This window comes from Acomys minous (assembly GCF_964271855.1).
Source record: "Acomys minous genome assembly, chromosome: 3".
Taxonomy (NCBI): domain Eukaryota; kingdom Metazoa; phylum Chordata; class Mammalia; order Rodentia; family Muridae; genus Acomys; species Acomys minous.
The window spans coordinates 14,685,823-14,707,582 of record NC_140485.1 but is presented as its reverse complement, the minus strand read 5'-3'; the positions used below and the strand labels follow the sequence as shown (position 1 = coordinate 14,707,582).

The 21,760-nt window shown below is 41.3% G+C and overlaps 1 protein-coding gene across 3 annotated transcripts in view; it reads right to left on the bottom strand.

Moving 5' to 3' along the window:
* Window positions 1–18,328: 18,328 nt before the first annotated feature.
* HAO1 (hydroxyacid oxidase 1) overlaps window positions 18,329–21,760 on the bottom strand; it is a 49,872-nt gene continuing 46,440 nt past the window's right edge. For all 3 annotated transcript variants that reach the window (XM_084774573.1, XM_084774574.1, XM_084774575.1), the window contains one exon: window positions 18,329–19,795. In XM_084774573.1, coding sequence (XP_084630699.1) covers window positions 19,725–19,795 — 71 coding nt within the window. In that variant the 3' untranslated portion in view covers window positions 18,329–19,724. The remainder of the gene's footprint in view (window positions 19,796–21,760) is intronic.

The window sequence follows — 21,760 nt, the reverse complement described above, 5'->3', positions numbered from 1 at the left end:
AGGAATTGAGGAAGATTAAAGTTCCAAGCCTAGAAGAGTCACCCTCTGCTGTTTTCACTAGCCTGCCCATTTGTTTGTATTTTTAAAGGCTGCACTGTTTTTATTGAAATGTGAACATTCAAGAAAATCCTTAGTTGCTCTACACTAAAGACATCTTTATATTATGCCATTTTAAAAGGAAATCTGGATAAAGAAACCCAAAACATATTTGTCTTCTTTCCAGACATCCATTGTCTTAGGATTACAGGAAAGAGTTATGCAAAGGAGGCCAGGTGCTACTTGGGAAAGCAAAGATTCCCAACTACTCCCTCATGACCTTAGAGCACGACAGTGAAATATTCCAAGAGGTATTGAGAGCCTCATCTCTGCCTTAGACACAGAAGCCAAGATGTCTGTGTGTCTACAAGGTCCCCTGTCCACCTGCCTGTTGCCGCCTCATGATTGTGAGTCATTTCCCCTGAGAGCTCTTCAGAACCATTCAAGATCCATCTTGCTTTGTCTGCCCTGCAGTCACTGAAAGCAATAAATGCCCAAGAGGCACTCTTTAAGCTGCAGCTCAAGTTTAACATCACACATCTGCCTCCCTATGTACGATGATCCAGACGGGGACCATTCCTTGGAATAATATCTAGAATATGGAATACGCTCACTACATCTTTGTGGAATGAATGAGAAAGCTATTTTCCAGGCCAGTGTGTTTCCAAAGCCAGTGAAGACTTACAATCACTTAACACAAAAGAATAGTGATTCTCTATCCTTTGTCTGGTTGTTTGTTAACCCAGAAGCAGAAAGACTCACATGGTATATACTCACTTATAATTGGGCACTAGCCCAAAAGGCATGTCCCACGAAAGTTTTCACTTACCAGGAGATTTAGATAGATGTGAGGGCATCCTACTGAGACTCTAGATAAGAGAAATATAGGAGGTGGGGAAATAGAAGGACACAGAAGGTCCTAGAAACCTACAAGAAGAACATCATTATAGGTAGATCAGAGCCCAGGGGGGTCTGCTCAAACTATTGCACTAACCAAGGACAATACAAGTAGTAAATATCGAACCCCTACTCTGATCTAGTCAATGGACAGGACATTCTCCACAGTTATGTGGAGAACGGGGACTGACTCTGACATGAATTCTGGTGTTCCATGTTTGACCACCTCCCCTTGGTGCAGAAGCCTGATGGCACTTAAGGAAAGAATAAGCAAGCTACCAAGATGAGACTTGATGTGGGGGAGGAGGTCCTCCTCGGTCTTAGACCTAGGGGAAGGGAGTAGGGTGAAAGCAGGAGGGAGGGAGGAATGGCAGGATACAAGTGATGGGATAACAATTTATTTGTAATCTGAATAAATTAATAAAATTAAAATTAAAAAAAAGAATAGTGATTCTCCGGGAGTATGGCCAGGAAACTGCATCTTTGACTTGTGATAGCAGGGTGCTGAGTTCTATGCTGCAGGCTAAGTAGAGAACTTAGCCATCTCAGGAATCAAAGCAATGGTTAATCCTCTCCTCTGGCAGATCTACCAAGGTCTCCAAAGTACAGAAGTTAGGTGGAGAACACCGTACAAGCCGCAGTTATTGAAGGCCTGGCCTATGGCAAGAGTGGTGTAGTTTTGGGGACTGGGGTAACAAAGAAAATGGTTCCGAATCCCTGCTCTAGGAGGTTTGTGATCTGGGAAGTTAAGCAAGAGAATTTATTTGCAAAAAAAAAAAAAAAAAAAAAAAAAAAAAAAAAAAAGATTGTAATATGAGCTAAAATAAAGTATTGATACCAGAAAACTGTGTGAAAATGCTAAAGAGGTTATATTTTATCTTATTATAATTGTTTATCTGTTTGGTGCATGTGAATGTGTTTCTCTCTCTCTCTCTCTCTCTCTCTCTCTCTCTCTCTCTCTCTCTCTCTCTCTGTGTGTGTGTGCGTGTGTGTGTGTGTGTGTGTGTGTGTGTGTGTGTGTGTGTGTGTGTTTTCACATGTAGAAGCCAAGAGACAACTTATAAAAAAAATCAGTCCTCTTCCCCGGCCTATGGAACCCAGGGATTGAACTCAGTTCCTCAGGTTTAGGAGCAAATGTCTTTTGTTCATCATGACAGCCCACCCAGACACCCAGACAGCCTGCCCAGAGGCTGCATTTCAAATCCAACATCCAGGGAAGGCTACGTTGAAAGAGGGGCAGTGAGTAAAGGTAAGGAAGAAATGATTGAAGGGAAAAGCAGGTATCCCTTTCCCACCATATCCGAGGGTGGGCAGACTTCTTGCAGGTGTAGAAGCAAGCAGGGGACCAGGATGGCCGAACCTTAGAGCATCCTCAGTAGGTAACACAATGTTGGCCTGGGATGGGGCATGCCTTTCACATAGGATGTCCCCTGTCATTAAAGTTCTTTCCCCTTCCTTCCAGTGGGATAGCTAGCCCATGGAAATCTGGGTAGCAAAGAAGCAGGCCCTCACTTAGCTCTTAATGATGCCATTAAAAGCATCACTATACCTGGCATGTTGAAATTAAAGTGAGGTGGAGACAAGCCTTGTCCAGAGAAATCTTAGAAAACTGTGTCACAGCTCACGCTTGAGAGGACGTCACCTAGGACCAGAAGGTGAGGGCGAGTGCTTGGATCCCAGCGAACTTGTACTTTAGCACCCACTTCTTTCTAGATCAGGGAAGTAGCAGAGGGAAGTGAGAGAGAGTTCCAAAGTTTGGAGCTGAACAAACAAGATGGGGAAATGCCATTTGCTGAGATGTCAGCCAGGGAAGTGAACAGAGCAGAGACAGATGGGGGCTTCGCTTGGGAATTAACTGAGATGCCAAAGCGGGGAGCTCTTGATGAATTGCTCTCTTCTCTGCCTTTTGCTTCCAAGGTCTTATTTTGAGTTTCTGTCTTGTGAGGGAAGAGTTGAGAATCACACTTCAGAAATCGTCCTGTGGCACCATGAAGCTCTGAGGCTGGAGTGTTGTCAACATTTACACGTGGAAACCCCAGCGTGATGCCACCAAGCCCAAGAGGAACATTTCTTCTGGCTTTGGGGAACTAGGGAAAGAAAACAAGAGCCCACAGCCCGCTGGAGGCTGCTGGCCAAAGAAGTACAGGGTAGATTCGTTGTAGGCTAATCTAGTGCCCTTTCTGGAAACCCTCACAGTTGCTAAGCTCTTGCGAATGGAACCACCCATCATTAAATCATAACCTGAGGGGACAAAAAGCAACAACTGACCGCTCATGCCTACCTCTCCTTGCCCAGAAAGCAAAAGCGTTCCGAGCGGCCACAGAGACTGTGATTTCAGCGGAGAAAATCTGAAACCTGTGGATTTCCTCTTTAAGGAAACCAGAGTCCACTCTTGCAACCCCTTCTCCCATTTCCAGCTCATCTCAAAACCACCAGCTCCGTCCTCACCACTCCCAGCCATCAACCCCTGGTAGGAACAGCTGTCACCACAAAAGTCATACTGGGCCAGGACAGCCAGCTGGCTTGAGTAATTCACAAACAAACTAACCTTGAATTTTATTTTGAGCAGCAGGGCTAGCTAGCGCCTTGTGTTCTTCAAGCCATCCCCGGTCCTGCTCTTTGATAAATAATCATCAACTCAAATGTCACATTGAGCTGTACTGTGGAGGTTCAAGGCCACTACCCCCTATTGCCTTCTTTGCCTCATCTTTTCTTTTCATTAGCATACAAAGGAATGGGTTTCATTATGCCAATTTTTATACTCACTTTGTTCTTCTTCGTTTCCACCCCCTGTGCCTCCTCTCTCCCCTATACTGTCTTTTGAAATCTCCTTTATGAATGAATGAAAGGCTAATGAACAGCCTTTAAATCTTGACAGTATGGAGACTTAAGCAGCCCACTCAAGCCTGGACTCTGATGCTCAGGGCAAGAGGCTTGGAAACTGTTGTTCTAGTAACAATTTAGTGATCATTTTTCACAGCGTAGACAGAAGTCATGGAACTGGCAGATGACATAATCCTGTATTTTAAAAGGTCAAAGACACCAAGTGCATATGTTGCTACACAGCACCACCTATTGACCAGACATGGAATGGACGTGAGTGAGGAGTGGAATTGAAAAGAACAGCAAAGCCCTTGAGAAACAGGAGTTGGGGGTGAGGGGGAAGGAATGGATTTAGACCACTCTTCATAAATTTCTGTATTCTATTGATGCAGAAGCTGAGCTCAGAGCAGCTACTAAAATTCACAAAAGGAGCAAAGGACCCGTGGATATCTTTAGAGAAAAACCCACTTTCACATTGCCCAAATTAAAAAAAATAATGAGCCTTCTAGTCATAGTCAAGAACAAATATATAGGTAATGGAACGGAACAAAGAGGCCAGAAACTAACCAGCAAATACAGCCCTCCCTACCCCAGTGAGTTAAAGGCATTTAGACAGAGAAGCATTGGTATTCAAAGCATTGCATTTGACAATTATACAAAACAGGTAAGACTTAATATCAACCTCATACCATGTATACAAGTTAAATACATAGCTTATATCTATCTAAGTGAAAATGTGACTATGAAACATCACAAAGAAAAGAGAAAGAGGAAAATTCTTTGTGGTCTGTGGCTAGAGCTACGAAATTTTACATGTAACAGCAAAAATGCAGCCATTAAAGAGAAAATTGATCAGCAGATAGTATCAATAGTACAAAAATAATCTTAATCAGCCAATTTTTTTTTTGGTGTAATACAAACGTCCTTCAGCCATATGATAATGATTAAGTGTCCTAGAGGGTAGACCAGGTTCACATCCCACATCTACCCTGAGGATACACTGAGAATGTTCTGTGCCTCCAGAAATGTTTTCTGCAGAGTGTGTCATAGAAATGGTGGAGTGCAGCTATAGCCCCTGCTGCTTCCTCTTTCAACTTCAAATTTCATTCTCACCTGCCTGGGGCTATAGCCTGGCTGAGTATCAGCATCGAGGAAAAGAGTTCAGATGCCGCCACCTACAGGCAGAATATTAATTACTCTGGAGTTACCATGCCAGGAGTGAGGGTCAACTAAGGCAAGAAGAGAAAAATCACTAAATGCTCCAAGGCATATATTTATAGCTGTTTTTATTCTTGTATTTTATTCTGTTTCTATTAAGATTTTTTTTACTTATTAATAATTATTTCTTATATGTCTCCTATGTGATAAAAATAAATAAATGCATCATGTTGTAGAGACCAGAAAAAAAAACAAGGAACCACCTAGAAGAGCAAGGTCACCTACACGGAAAGATGATGTGCTAACACAATAGTCTTGTTGGCCAGTCAGCTGGGAATACTGTCTCTGCTTCCTGTGCCTGAGAGTCCAGGCTGACGACCATCCCCAGCCAGCATTTGTAAGGGTCCCTTCTCTTGAGTCTGGTAAAAGCACTTTAGTCACTGGGCCCTTTCCCTAGGCCTGGTATAGAGAATTTCAGTGCCAAGATTACCACTCTTTAGCTTTCTAGGACCTTGCAATTCCAACTTTACTACTCAAAATACTTAGGAAATATAAAAACTCTGTGAAGATGTTTTTTAGGATTCTGATCTTGATTTAACTGATCTGTGATTATTCCACTAAATCAATACAGATAGCACAAGCGGTGGAGGAAGCCCTCAGACTCCTTCATCCTGAAATGACATCATTGGTGTGCTCCTAGTTACAGCCTCAAAGTGCCCAACAAGTAAATCTGCTAGACTGTTCTCAAGTGGGCAAAAACCCAAGAATGTCATCTTCTCTCTTGCTATGGCTCTGTGAGCTTTGCAATGAGGGATTGGACCATCCTGACTTCAGAGAGATGTCATTTTAGAAACAGCCATCGTTTACATCCTAAGAACGACCTAGTGAAGTACCTGGAGCATCCGCCTTGTTACTTCTAGAACTTTCCTAATCATAGAAAGGGCCATTCACTATGACCCAGGATCTTCTTCTATATTATGAACTTTGGTAGTTGCTTTCATTAGTCATATAAGTCTGAAACTTATCCATGTAAAACTACTTAGGCACTAACTTAAATGCCTAGGTAAGTAAATGCTTCCTTAGTCCCCAATCCAATGATAAGTTGAGGGCTAAAATGTCACACACCAAACCATATTTTTGATCTGTTTCATTTTTAAGATAGTGTTTCTACAAATATTGGTTTTTTTTAGACGAGGAGACGTGGTGCTGGAGCAGTAGCTAAGAGCTACATCCTGATCTGCAAGTTGGGAGCAGAGAGATGCTGGGCCTGGTGTGGGCTTTTAAAATGTTGAAATCCCTCACCTTTGACCATGTCCCCTGGAGGGGGAGACCTGGTGGCACTCAGAGGAAGGACAGGAGGTTACCAAGAAGAGACTTGATACCCTATGAACATATGCAGGGGGAGGTAATCCCCCTCAGGAACAGTCATAGGGGAGGGGAATAAGGGGAAAATGGGAGGGAGGGAAGAATGGGAGGATACAAGGGATGGGATAACTATTGAGATGTAACAAGAATAAATTAATAAAGGAGAAAAAATAAAAAATAAATAAAATATTGAAATCCCACGTGCCCCTTTCAATCCTTCCCAAAACAGTTCCACCCACTTGGGAACAAATTCAAATATAGGAGCCAATAGTAGCTGTTTTCCTTAAAGCCACTGCCCTGCTCCCATGTTGGCCTGCTTATCTCAAATCTAGAACAAACTGGCAGGTGGAACTCTGGCCCAGGGGCTCCTTGCAGTATTCTGCTTAGATTCAAACTGTCCCTCATTACTACCTTACCATCTGGTGTCTCTTAAAAGTGGTTCCTCAGTGTATGACATGGGCTCCATGCTCATCTGGATAAAGTGCTTCTGCCCCGCCCCCTCCATTATGGACACGGGCCTCACCATGAGTGCTAGACAGTGGCGCTGAAAATAATGTCCAAAGAAGCCAGGACTGAACTCCAAGGTTTCACTGTGGCCAAACATGTCGGCCTTCTCCTCACCAAAAGAGTAATAGAAATATGATCTTTTTGAATGTGTTTCCCACCTTAGCGGGTTTCCTTTTCTTTTTTTCTACAGCCCAAGGTTAGCCTGGAGGTGACAAGGATGACACAGGGGAAGGAAAAGCACAAAAGTGGCACTAATGGCCAAAGGACACAATGCAAGGAGGGATGAGCAAACTGCACTTTATCAAGTGAGACCGATTCTTCACGGTGGGATCAGGGACAATTCTCCTGAAGTAAAAACTCCAGAACATTTTAAGAAAACAATTTGCTTAACTATCATAATTAGCAGAGCGATTTCATTGCCTTCGTACAAGCTTAAAGTATTTTTTCCTGAAACTGTCAACTCTGTAAAATATTAATCTAGACTAGAATTGCTCCTTTAAAAGTTATTTTTAAAAGATCTCCTTCACTCACTCGCTCTTTCTTTGAACCATTAAAATTATTATACAGCAAGGAGCAATTTGCAATAATCCCCCTCCCCAATAATAAAAATAATGTGGCTGTGTACCCCGTGTGTTTGATTTAAGGAAAAGGGTTTCCCTTCCTGGACCTCACGAAGGCACAAGGTTCAATCAGGGCAGAGCGCTAATGAACAGGCTGCTCTCCCAGGCTGGGCCCCTGCGCAGAATGACTTCATTCAGAACTACTGCTCGTGCACGGAAAGTGTTGGTTAAAAACCCACAGAGTTCAGACGACCTTTTCCTAACTTTCTTCCCCCTTGTTTGTCTTTCTGGTCTAAGCCAGGAGTAACATAAATATTCATCAGCTGACGTTAGTAGCTGTGAAATTATGAATGAAGCTTATACTGCGTCGCTCCGACTCCATCCCCAGTATGGCAGCTTCTCCGTGCAGCTCTCAGTACAAACTCCCCCTGCCGTACTAGACAGCTTTTTTTTTTTCAGACTCAGCCCCGTTTCCCCTTTAATGCTCTAAGCAGAAATGGTGTCTGTTTAATGTTACTCTAGGTATATTAAAAGAAGAAGAAGAAAAACAAGAATTGCTCTGCCAAGTTTTAAACTGCCTTGCCATAGTGGGTCTATGGATGGATGCCGCTGTGGCAGGGTCTTTCTATGGCATGGTGGCAAAGTCTTTTTTTTTTTTTTTAATATCAAATTCCAGACAGATAGCTGGGGCACTTCTTGTTCAAAGAGCAGAGAAAATAGCCATGGCTTTGATCTCTGTCTGCTGCTTGGCTAATTATCCAGACAGGTGTTCAGAAAGGATGTTGAAAGTTCCTGAATAACAGCACTTCAAACAGGTCCTCGGTGCTGAGACAAAGTGGGAGGAGAGGGAAATGGATGGCGCTGCCCGACAGAGGCCTGTGATGTAATTAGTCTTTCTTTAATGCATATTTCCTACAGGTTACTGCTTTTTAATATAGGCTCTTAATTTTCCAGCTTCTAGCTCAGAAAAAAAATTTTTAGTATAAAGTTGGGTATAAATTTTGGAAACAAGAGGCTATGTTGAAGTCAGGGACGCAACCCAGCCATTCAGTAATGAGTAAACAAGTAGCAAACGTGTTTCCATAGACATGGGCAAGTTTGTCAACATACAACATTGTGCTCTCAACTTTGCTCCTCGCTGTTTAACTAAAACTCAACATTTGGTCTTTCCTTGTCTCTAGGATAACAATGCCTGTATTACATGTTCAGTGGGTCAGCCTAGAACTTAAGGAGCATTTATAGGAAGTGTAACTCCAAGCATCACACATTGAAAAGGCTCAGTGGAACTGTTCTGTGCTATGAGCTTCGAGCTTTGAACCATGAGTGCAGATCAGCATCTCTTGCTTTCAGGGCCCTGTGGGGCTTTTTTCTAGGTTTTGCCATTTGCCATATCCGACCACAGAACCGAAGAGATGAAGAACAGGGTCTCAGGTGTTCAAATGAGGACCAGATCCTAAGCTGGCAAGAAACCTGACTGGAACAGACTCTCATAGCCAGATTCCTGCCTCTGTCTCCATCCTGGAGTCTGGCCTTGCCAAGAGCAGAATGGGAGCCAGAGGCAAGCATTCAACTGTATTCTCCATGGCTCCGCTCCTTACCAGAAGGAGGCTGATGAAGAGCCATTAGAGAGAGAGTCACAGGCAATGACCTGTAGGAAAACTACTCAGAGACAGCAATGATGGATTGTCATGCATACCCAGAGACAGCTGGGAAGGCGATTGAGTTAGCAAAGGCCAAAACAAAACAAAACAAAACAAAACAAAACACAAAACGAAACAGAACAAAAGAACACATTGCCTCCCCCTCTACCCTTCGCCCAGCACTGAACATTTCGACAGAAGAGTAACAGAGGACAGAGCTTGTCATTGATCTTATGAAACTCTTTCCACGCCACATAGGGTCACTATGTCAGAACTATCTCACTGAAATACCCGTTACGTTCACGGCGTCAAGGAAGAAGGTGGCTTGATAGAACAGTGACCTCTAAAACCTGTGTACACGTGATTCTATTTTAAGAGTCCCTGGACTCTTGAGGCACACCACAAGTACCATTTACAGCATCAGAGTAGCCTTGGGAATTGATGGCTCTATTGTGCCAGCTATTTCCAGCTCTTCCATGAATTCCTTTTGCTCTCCGCTGATCTTGAGAACCTTCCTTCCAGTATCTTCCTTGCTTCACATAGTACCTTCATCATTGTAAAGTAGAAAACATAATTACTCCATTTTAAGGTTGGTAATTTTTTACATAATACTTACCTGAAATGCATTTTTCTACTTAGACTGATTAAGGAAGATATACCAGGGATTTGCATAAATAGATTATGCATTTCTCATAACTTAATCTTGTTTTTATTGTCTTAAAGCTTATCAGTTATCACTGGTTCTGCTACTGTCAGTTGACCGACTTTGGGTACGTCGTGCCTTTTCTAGCTGAGTTTCTAAAACTGCAGATGAATGGGCAAGAGTTTGGAGTTCTCTTAATGCCCACAGAACCCCAGGCCATACTTATATTGTATCTGTATTCAAAGCTTTCATAGTAAAAACACGGGCTGGGCAAAGTAATTAACTTCTTAAAACAACTTAGCAGCAGGTAGGCCTCATCAAACCACAATACTCAACCTCACATTGATCGGAGTAATTTGGGCATGCCAAGAAGAAAGCAAACCAGAAGGTAAACTGGAAAGAATGAGCAAACTTGCTTTGCTATGTTTCCGCCATTCCATGACCTTAAATTGACAACCTCATTCTGTGTCACTGATGGGAGGTTGAACAAACAAAGAAAAACACTACTTAGTGAGATGTCAGCCAGTTCCTGCACATCATTATCTCACACTTGTCCCAGGATGATGCACTCACAAGGCACTACAAGATGAACATCAAAGAATAAGTGCATCCTCCTTTGATATCAATAGGGAATTGATTCTAGAACCTCCATAGAAGCAAAACCGCACAGGTGTCCAAGTCCTTTTTTTTTTTTAATTAATTTATTCTTGTTACATCTCAATGGTTATCCCATCCCTTGTATCCTCCCATTCTTCCCTCCCTCCCATTGTTCTCTTATTCCCCTCCCCTATGACTGTTCCTGAGGGGGATTTCCTAGTCCTTTTGATAGCATGGCACAAGGTTTGCATATGAACTACACTTAAGCTTTGATATAGTTAAGCTCATCTCTAGATCATTAAATGCATGATAAAATACAAGGACTTTATAGTCATTATACTGCAGTGTGGAGGCAAGGAAAAAAGACATTCAATGCAGGCACAAGTTTGTCTGACCTATGCTTGTTGAATTCATGGGTACGGAACCTACGGATACAGATGGCTGACTGTATGCTTCCAAAATTTCTTTTTTTTTTTAAATGGAAATATATCCAGAAAACAGGAGTTGGTTTATAAAATGGTACAAAGATAGGGTTGCCAGGCTTAGCACACGCATATACCAGTGTAGGGTGCCAAGTTAAACTTGAATTTCACATAACAAGTGATATTTTGAAGGCATGTCCAAAACATTGCATGGGATATACTTTTACTACAAAATTCATTGTTCCTATAGAGCATTTACTGTTTTGCTGCCAGTAAAGTCATCATACACTGGAAACAGCATTAACTCTGCTACTCCATCTTCCTAATACCGAGGACCCAGAGTGTTGCATAGACATCTAGTAGCTCACTGCATGTGGCAGGTCAAGAAACAAATAAGTGACCCAGGTGAGATCTCTTTCCTCATTGTCTTGACTGGGAGATGGGGAAAAAAAATAAGTGGAGACTCCATGGCAATAAGTGCAGAATATATGGACCCAAGGAACAGTAGGCAGCTGAACATCTCACTACGAGGGGACCAACGGGGCTGTGACACAAAAGCAACACTCTAGAGGACGTCATTGCTACTTTTAAGCCTCATCACCACACACCCCACTGCCCCTTGCTATTCCTACAGCTTGGGGGTTTGCCTACTCTTGTGGTTTTCTAAAGGCACTAACTCCTTTTTCTTGACTTATTAACAAATCACTGAGAGTTATTAAATCTCAGTGGGGTATCATCTATCATGCTTAAATACAAGTAATTTTCTCAGAAGGACTGAAGAGCTACTAATTATACACCTCATCTTCAGATGACTCCAGCAGGACTGCCAGGCAGCGCATACCTTTGCCCTACTTATCTGGCTGCAGAATTCTTTATCTGACCAGCATGAGGCATGCATGTGAGTGACATAAGGATACACAACTGACATGCTCCAAGCAGTGTCAAAATTTTGTCACTTAGTTGAGTTTCTGTTGCTTATCACATCCAATCTGATGTTTACTAAAGAATCAAAGGACTTTTAAATGTTGGAATCTTTATTTAAGAAAATCATACTCTTCAATATTTCTATAGTATCATTTCTACTTTTATTGTAAATCAAACAATTTCACAATAACACTTTAGAATCATGTGTAAAATCAGTGTTCTTTCTTCAACTGTTCTGATTTTAAAGTACTAAGTTAATGAAATAGAAACATAACTAGTAAAGCAACAAGGAACAATACAAAGAATAGCTCATCCTAATAATTAGGGTACTATCAAGAGCCCTAAAACCTGGGTGACAGCTCCTGGTCCACTGCTCATTATACATGATCCTGATGTTCAGAAGGAGATATAAGGGCATCAAAGTGACCTCTAGAAAAATCAAAGACCATGCACACAACTATGCCACTCTTGGACTCCCTGGCTTCCTCCCAGTAAAACTGTTATAATGTTCTTATTAATTGGATATTGTTTTGGCAGCTGTTATTGTCAGATATCCAATGACTAACATAATTATTTATTTCACTGAACAGCTTCCATATTGTGACCTGGGTCTGAACATGGACATTTCCAGTATCCTAATATCTGTAATTTTTGTTCCCAACTCATAGACTGAGGAACACTCAACTGTGATGAACATAGAATCGGAAACCTACCGACTCTTACATTGGGGAAGGCTACTAAAGATCTGTGATTTATGTTAGATTTTTGACCAACAGTCATAAACGTCAAGGGTCACAAGAACATGAAGTGTATTGAAAGTAATAACAGAAATTCTTCGAAAAGTAATAAAATGCTTTCTGAAATTAGATAAAATACAATTAACCTCTTGGATGATGTAAAGTCCTGTTCCCTCCTCATTGAAGCTGTCACTCCTTCCATTTTCCTTTTATTAGACAAGAGGAGAAGCACAGGAAGACTGTGAACTTCCAGCATCAAGAAGGTGCGTGTTTGGGGAACTTATCAGAGACTAAGCAGTTGAGATCAATTCACCATATATCACCTTCAGTCAGTATTTTTCAAATGTCTCTTCTTTCGTTCACTTACGCTAAAGCAGCGGAGAAGAGCTTTCGGGGTAGATGTGCCGCAGCATGATCAGTGGAGGGAGAGGCCTCTCGGTCCTGAGCTCCTGCAGAGGCAGTTGAGGCCTTCCTGAGAAGAGCCACATAACCCTGGGCAGGGCCTGGCTTCCCAGAGGCCTTTCCTGCCGTGTTTCTCTGTTTACACATGCATCATTTTCTCCATCATTTGCCTGCCTGGTGCACGATGGACAAGGGATGGCAAAAGACTTGAAGACCAATCAAATAATCCTGAATAAATTGTTAGCAGACTTAGACTGAGATCAGCCAAGAAACATTTATCTAAAATGAGGTTGGGGGGGGGGGATCTGTGGATTTCATTTAAATTGTGTTTACTTGACAACAAAGCATGGGGTATATTTAGCAGAGCGGGGACAACTAACTTGTTTTTTTTGCAGTCGTGTGGACAAATCCACCAGCTGATCCAATGGCTGCCTTTCAAATGTATTAATTCTGGCTTTTGTATACACTAGCCTGGCCTAACCGTGCCTATTTAAAAGCTGCATGAACTAAATCATTTTATTTCTTTTCTTTGATAGATTGAGGTTGTATTTATTACTGAGTCTTGATTATTTCTCTACTGTGGTTATTGCTGCTGTTGAGGGTGTATGTTCAGAAATGTCGAAAACAGTGAACTTTAACAGTGTTCAGGCAAACGGCTGTGGAGTTTTTTTCCAAAACTTTCTTCTCACCTTGTTACTGCTTTCTAAAAGTACTACTTAACACAGGGGTACTCAAACCATGACACAGATTATATTTAAAAACATATTTTAAAATTTTTCAAGACTGTCGCATACTACACTTTAATGTTTAAACTACATTGTCTGTGTTGTGGCTTGAATGTTAATGCTCCACAAAATCATATATGGTAAAAAAAAAAAAAAGGCTCAGTTGTTATTTTGTGGCAACATCAGTAAATTCAGCATTTAAGAGATGGAGCTACATATTGAAAGTAATGGAGTCTTGGAAGAGGCTGTTGGGAGTCTAGCCTCTTTGCTGTATTTCTCCCAAAACATTCCACCTCACAAAGGTACAAAGCAACATGAAGGTAACTGTGGACATCAATCTCCAAAGCCAGGAGCCAATACGTCTTCCCTCCCTGTAAGTTGGTTATCTCAGGTATTTTATCGTAGCAACAGATAACTAAAAGAAATGTGTAGACACCACATAGGTGCCAGGATTCCTTAGAGGACCACTTCATACCCGATGCTACCTTGCTGTTTGACATACAGGATCTTGCTCTTCTGTCTAAGATACATTTTCACTCTTCTTGGGCTTCTGAGATCTGTCATCACACCACACACTCCTCTTGCTCCTTCTTTGATAATAACTTGCCCACACATCATTTCTCACCGTTTGTCATCACATCCTGCCGTTTGGTGATATTACCAGACACCTAGGCAATGAGATCTAACGTTCAGGATTGTTTTCTCAAGATGATATTTCCTTCCAGTGTCTGGGTGAAAAATATTAGACAATATTTTTTGCTTTATCTCCAATGAATCATAACTAAAATTCTTAATAAGAAAATTTAAACAAGGAAACAAACAATACCAAAGCTACTTTAGATCAACACAGTACTTCCCTTCCAAATAATTTTAAAATATCATTGCATGTATTATTTTAATTAGTATACTTGATGTGCAAATAACTTATAGGTCATATTTTATTTACTCTTGTAGGTTTAAAGACCTGTGATATGGGAAATAGCTGTTGTGATAAGTCTAAAAGCTACACTGAAACCATTCCATGTGACTGCCGGTGACAGACACACGGCGGAATAAGTCCATTTACAGTAATCTTGAAAATGTTCAGTTCCTTCTCTCCAGTACCTGGCATGGGCCTCAGCCTCTAGTCCTACACCCTTTTTCTGTTGACCCACAAGCTACAGGTGGCTACTTAAAGTTAAATGAGCTAAAATAAAATAAAATGAAGTATACCATCATTGATACTTCTCCAAGTGTTCAATTGCCACATCTGTTATTGTGCTTGGAAGAAATTTTCCCAGGAAATTTTTCAGCATGTGGCTGGTCTATTCACCAGAAGTTTCTAGAAACATTTGTCATCATGGAACAAGTGCTCACCAATTTGTAAAGAACAATTTTAGTACTGTTTATATAATGGGTCAAAATGTACATTCATAATTAAGATGAGACATACCCATGTTGCTCCTCATATATTTAAATTAAAAATAAAAATGAGATAGGCAAAGCTTTGTTAAAAAACTCTTATCTTGTGACATTTTAAGTATGAAGTCCTAGCTGAAATTTTGAAATTCAAAGTTACAGAAATGGCATTCTACATATCAGGTTCTGGGGATGAGAAGACATTAACAATGCCAGTCTATGTCTTTTGACGGAATTAGATGTTTGAAGACAATATAAAAGATTTGAAAAAATAGTAACCCCAGAATCTTAGCACTTACATGTGAGAGTGTTGAGAAAATAATTTAAACATGTAGTAGCCCAGAGAATGTAGCCATTCTTCCAGTTAACAGTTAGCTAGTGAATCCAGGAACTAAGTGCATCAAAGTAGAGCCAGAGAGCGAGCAGGATGAGAAGTAGCGTTACTGATACATAGGGATGTATGATGTAAAGGCCATTTCTGTACACTATTCCACCAATAAGAAGATACCACTGTTAGAAAGAAGTGCAGGCTTAACTGTAAAGGGTAACAACCTAGCCCTAAAGATAAATGATTCAAATAAGGAAAACAGGTAGGAAGCTGGGCCAAGGCCTTTCTCCCAACCCCGCTGAATCAAAGGAAAAAGTGAAACCAGGCATGCTGCTTATGGAAACCCCAGCATCCCCATTTCCTGACTTTCAGAGGAATCTGAGAAATTTTCAGTTAGACCCTGTCATTTTCTAGGTTCAGAAGATTATCCTTAGAAAAGCAAACAGGAAATGAGTGTTTGAAGGAACCTTTCTTTCTCTTTCCTCGGCCATCTATGGGCAGTCAAATCAAGGAGGGGAGACAAGCCCTATTGCGCAAGTTAGATTCCGATGAGGGCAGTAAATTGTATCCTTTAAAATGGATAAAAGCTTCCCACCATAGAAACATATAATAATGACTTTCTATCACTTGGGTTAACATATTACCAAAATAAATTGTCACCCTGAAGTCTTTCTGTAATTGGCAAATGACATAGCGCACACTATAAGGGGGAACAAGGTCAGAGAGTGTCCTCCACCATTATGTAATATGAAACCTTCAGATTTTCAAACACACAGTTTATTTTGTTGCTATGCAACTCACATGCAACACGATGCATTGTAAATAAATTATGGATTTTACAGAGAAGGGAAAAAATCCTTTCTTCTTCTTTCAGAACAAGCCACAACTTCCTTTCATGCTATCCTAATGCCCCACAGCCTCTTCAAACTCTTTCACAAACACCAAGGTTTGGGCCAGATAAACAATCAAATGAATAACACAGCTAGGATACAGATGCAGCTTGCAAACTGCACGCTAAGAAGCATCTGTCCCACTGTGTACAGGCCTGAGAACTGGGTACCGAAACCTGATAGCAGAGAGGAAGTTTATTTCACACCCACACTCTTCCAGGTAGCAGAATATAAGCAAGCTTAAGCAAAGGAAATTCTGGAGATTTCTGTTGGCAGCCATCCCGAACTATCCAGGCCCCAGGTGTAACTCGGTGTCAGGGTAGAAGAACTATTTCAGCCATGAGAGAAACAAACAGCTATGATGACAAGATGCTACAGAGATGGAGGACGTAACGCCCTTGAACCAGGGATAGGCCATATCTACACAAAACATGACTGCCTCAGTGTTCAAACCGCATAGCTTTTTCTGGAAAAAGCATAAACTAATACTGCATTTGAATTCATGAGAAGCAGAAGCTACTTCCAGGAGAAAAAAAAACATGAAAATAACCTGACACATAGCAATGGAAGAAAAGATCACTGTACTGTAGTAAAGCTTTAGGGTGATCAAGATACACTACAGACTGGTAAAGAAAACTCCTTACTGAGCCAGGCACAGTGGTGCACACCTTTAATCCTAGCACTCGGGAGGCAGAGGCAAGAGGATCTCAGTGAGTTCCAGGCCAGCCTGGACTACAAAGTGACTCCAGGATAGCCAACGATACACAGAGAAACCCTGTCTCTAAAAACCTAAAAAAATAAAGAAAGAAAGAAAGAAAGAAAGAAAGAAAGAAAGAAAGAAAAGAAACTACCTACTGGTAGATTCGGCATGAAGAGTTCCTCATGCAGAGAACTGAATACCCCAAACACGCAGGCCTATGCCATATGGTTTGGGTCACATGGTATTCAGCAACAGTCATCAGCAGTCCATAGTGATGTTTATTTCTGAAACAGAGGGCATGGTGAGGAATCCTGGAATATTTCTGCATCAGGATCTACAAGGGAACTTTATGGTTGTATCAAGTGCATCCACCCATCCACTTGGTCTTTACTGCACCCTGTAGGCATTTGTTTTGCCTCAGTAAGACATAAAATAAACCAGGAAGATACCATTGTTAAAGAGTGCCTGGCATTTCTAGGGGCGCATGGCCTCTCCCTACAGCTCGTACCTAGCAGCTGGCTCATTGAGATAGCTGGATAAGAAGCTACAGCAGACAGGCCCAACACATTTGGAAAGTTGTTCTGTTACAGGTGCTGGTTTAAGGCACACCACCTTGCCACAATGTGCTCTAGGTGACACAGCAGACGAGTGTACAGCCTTAAAAAAAACATCTTTTTCTTCTCCCCACCCCCAGGGTTTCCAAAAACTCAGAGAAAAGATGAACATTAAACAGTATATATGTGTGTGTGTGTGTGTGTGTGTGTGTGTGTGTGTGTGTGTGTGTGTAAAACCTCCAGGGTATATCACAATTGTGTATAGTGTTTGTGGGTTTTTGCACTTGTTCAATAATAAGCTTAACTTAAATGTGTTTTTTTTTAAAGTTCAGAAACAGAAAAGACAATCACAAAGTGTAATGGCAGAACTCCTGGGAAGGGATGTGTAATCAAAGCACTCCATCCATGCCCCAACCATTTCTGTATCCTATTTGTTTCCAGTGGATCCAACTTTCTCTTTTAAGAAGAGGAGACAACTATATCTTTTTAGTTATAGAAAAATTATCCAACGTGGGGTTTTCAGACATACTCTAACTCTGAAGACATAAAAAGAAATCTGCGTAGCATAGTTCTGAGCTTGTGAAAATTACAGGTAATTAACACATCTGCAGCTGTAGTAATTTGAGTAAATCCTTCTTGTGGAGTGTCTGAACTACTACCAACATATTAAGATGGCATTATCCAACAATGTAGCCACAGTGAGTATTACTCACTAACAACAAAGGTATTTACTAATCAGTTGGGAATACTTCTTCACTGGTTAACTAGGAATGACAGCATGATGTGGTATGAATATACCATTTCCTCCTCACATGTGGAGGAAAAGATGAAAGCTGACTACACTAAAATTTTTATCAGAGTAAACAACGGCTTCTTTTTAATCTAACACAGACATAATTTCAAAAGGAAAAATCTATGTTTACATTGCTATCACTTAGCAATGATCTGAGATTCAGAAGCTTGCAGAAGAGATCACAAGACAATAAATGTAATAACAGAGCAATATAGCAATCATCCTTTAATATAACTTCACTCAACACTCCATAATAGTTGAACATAATGACTTCAGAAACCAAAGTACAGCTTCCATTGCAGAATTCCCTCTTTGGGACGAATCCTGTCAGCCCAATGCTGTTCATATCACAGTGTCTAGGGTTCCGTTGTCAGAGGAATTCTCATGGTTGGGGTCTGATGCTCTTTGGTTGTTGCATTTAAAGCATTAACAATTTTATCTTTGAAATTGAGTCTTGTAAGTGACATTCAATGAGACAAGTGGAGTTTGTGCTGAGCCAAACATGACACATTGTCCCTTCTGATATCCCTCCATGCCTCCCTGGAAGGGGCTCTTGGATGCTGGCTCGGCCACTCTGTGCAGGTCCTGCACATGGTTACAATATGTGCAAGGTACAAGGGAGAACCACAGTCACTTTATAGTCTTCCATTTGTAGTGTCATCACTGCCCATGCCCAAGGAAAAACAGCATTAAATAGAAAAAAAGAGAAAGAAATAAAAAAGACGACACCGACAATCAATAAAATTACTGTGATGAAAGGAAAAGGCACATTTTTTTACTTCCTTCTGAACAAGAGTTCCAAGTCTTTATTCACCACGGACCTCACAAAATAAGTACTTGACCCAGAACGTGACTATAAATGAGAGGCGGAAAAATCAAGAAAGGTTCAGGGGGGATTAGGAAATCAACACTTCAAAATGAGAATGAGGAGACAGTTCAAAAATGAAAATAATTCCATATTGTCCCAAGTAGACTAGACCCATGCCCTTCAAATGCAGTGACTACCACAAAGCATTCAGATCTACTCAGACACTCGATATATGGCTAGAAATCCATCTTCAAAGAAATAGGGTGTTAAAAACTGAAAAGTCTCAGAAAATCACAAATTACCACCATCTATTTCATTCTACTGAGTGCTATTTTCTCAACAGGGCAAATCCAAACCTCATGTTTCTCTGGGTACTTCCAGTCTTTCAAAGCCCAGCACAAACTGTAAGAACCACTGTCTTAAGAAAATCTAAACATAAGACAGGTTAATAAACAGTGAGGTCATTATCTTTTACTTCAGCACACTACCTCCAATTTTACCAGAGGATATCTTTTGTTCCCCAGCACTTTAGCCTGCCAGGGGATGACGTTGTCTAAACACATTTTCAATGTTTTCTTTTTAACAGTTAATATATTTCCAGGATGCAAGTCCATTTCTTTCTAAAAAGGTTCCTAGGACACCCATTGAAAAGTCAAAAGCAATGAAGGAAAAGGGATCGCTATTTTGTCGGAGAAGAACGACACCCTTTGTATTGAAGTGGGGAGTTACAGTCTGTGGTCACCCTCTGCACAGTGTCTCTTTGTCAAGTAATACATGCTGGAAAAAAATAATACAGATGGGAAAATATTGTGCACTGTCAGATCTTGGAAACAGCCAAAGGATTTTTCCTCACCAATGTCTTGTCGATGATTTTCACATTCTGGCACCCTGAAAAAAATAATGCATACATTTAATATGAAATGAATGCAATAATAATCAGGCAGGTAATCGCTTTCCCAAGGAATGTAAAACTTGACAAATGTAAGGTTTATGATTCAAGGTAGGCTTGCCAAATCTTATGTGGCATGAGACCATTTTTATTACCTAAACAGTCCTTAATACAAAATGACTGGCACATATTTTTATTAACACAAAGAGTGTATTCTTTCTGCCACATTTAATAGACAGCCAGAAGCTGAAAGCTCTCATTTAGGATATGTCTGCAGCAAATTAAAATGTGTAGTGAGGATTCACAGAATGGAATTCCTCTCCTGAAAGTTCTGACAGGCTTGGGCTGCACAGTAGCAGGGAGACAATCCATCCTGGGAGTTGTAGCTATCAGAGTGACTTGGACTTCGTGGATCGCAGAAAATGAATCTCACTTCACCTTCGAATGCCAGGAGCCGGTAATTCACTTGCTGCTTTCCCTCCCCACCGCTAAAGGTCCATTTTGAGTCAAACTCTAAGCAGTCCTCAGTAAACACAGCACTAACTAATTCTTTTTAACAAACATTTATTGTTTATGTGCCAGACACCACTCTAAACACTGCAAGCTCTGCAATGAGATAAAAGATGGAAAGATCACTGGTCATGCATTTTCTATTCTGGAGAGGAAACACAAAATACATAGTGCGTGTTGTTTTAAAAATAAGTTCTGTGACAGATGACTTATGAACAGTGATGGTTTCTAAGGAAAAGGAATGCAAGAACTAGGACAGAAAGCTGGAATGTGGAGCAGGATGAACAGTCAAGATGGACCTTTTGTGAACTCAAAATGTGCATGAGGGCTTGGAGGGTGGAGGGACCTTCTCATGCAGACATCTGGGGAGTATAAAGGATGAGAGACGATCCAGCACAGAGGCCACGAGGCTGGGACTCGTCTGATAATCAAGAAACTCTAAAGATGCAAATGAAGCTTCACTGCTGTAACAGGAACAGCAGCAGTGACAGCTGTGGCTCAAAGGGTAACCAGGGACAAGGGCCTTGTAAACTGCTCTAAGGACTCCGGCATCTAGGCTAAGTAAGTCAAGAGTCGTTGCAGGTTCCTGATCACAGGAAGAACAAGAGCTAAATGAATGTTTTAAATGGCTATCTTGGCTTCTGGGATCAAAGGAGACCAGGGGAAGGCAAGTAAACCAAGTTTGAGCGGCCGGCCTCCAATAGCCACTGCTAGAAGAAAAGAATGATGGGACAGGCAAGTGGTGGCAGGAGATGTGGTGAAGGAGATCAGATTCAAATTGTGTTGTGATTGAGCAAAGCCCTATGGATGCCAAGCTGTGAAAGGACAGGCAAGGCTTGAGAGTTGAGGCCAAAGCAAATGAGCCTTTGGCCTGAGCATGACCAGGGAGGGAGAGGCTGTCGGTGGAATGCATGTAATAGAGTCTGACCTACCACTTAGTCGAGAGGTAGAACTAACTGACTGGCTAGGTGGATCCGTGCACTCAGATATCAAGAAGAAGTGAGAAAAAGAATGGTGCTATACTTATGTTTAAAGTGGTCTTGCTCACCAGGACATCCCTGGTGAGACTGTCAAAACTGAAGGCTAAGAAACAGCTGTAGACCTATGCATATGTAGCACTCCAGTCTGAGCACTGTGCCTCAGAGCCATAAAAAATAAAGCCAACTGCAAGTTCAACGGCCCAGATAAATTGTTGTCTTCCCCTTAAAACCTTCTCTCCTCCTAGGAGCCTGGCTTAAAGCGCACAGAAAACAGAAAAAGTGATAAATGAAAATTAGATCCTGCTATGTTTGAATCTCAGTTGCTCTTCATGGGCTCATATTTTCAGTGCCTGTTTCCCATTGGTGGTGCCATGTTGGAAGCTCCGGAGTCTTTAGGATGTAGGGACTAGATGATGAATGTAGGCACCAAGTAAGGCCTTCCAGGGTTATAACAGCCCCTAGTTCAGCCTCTGC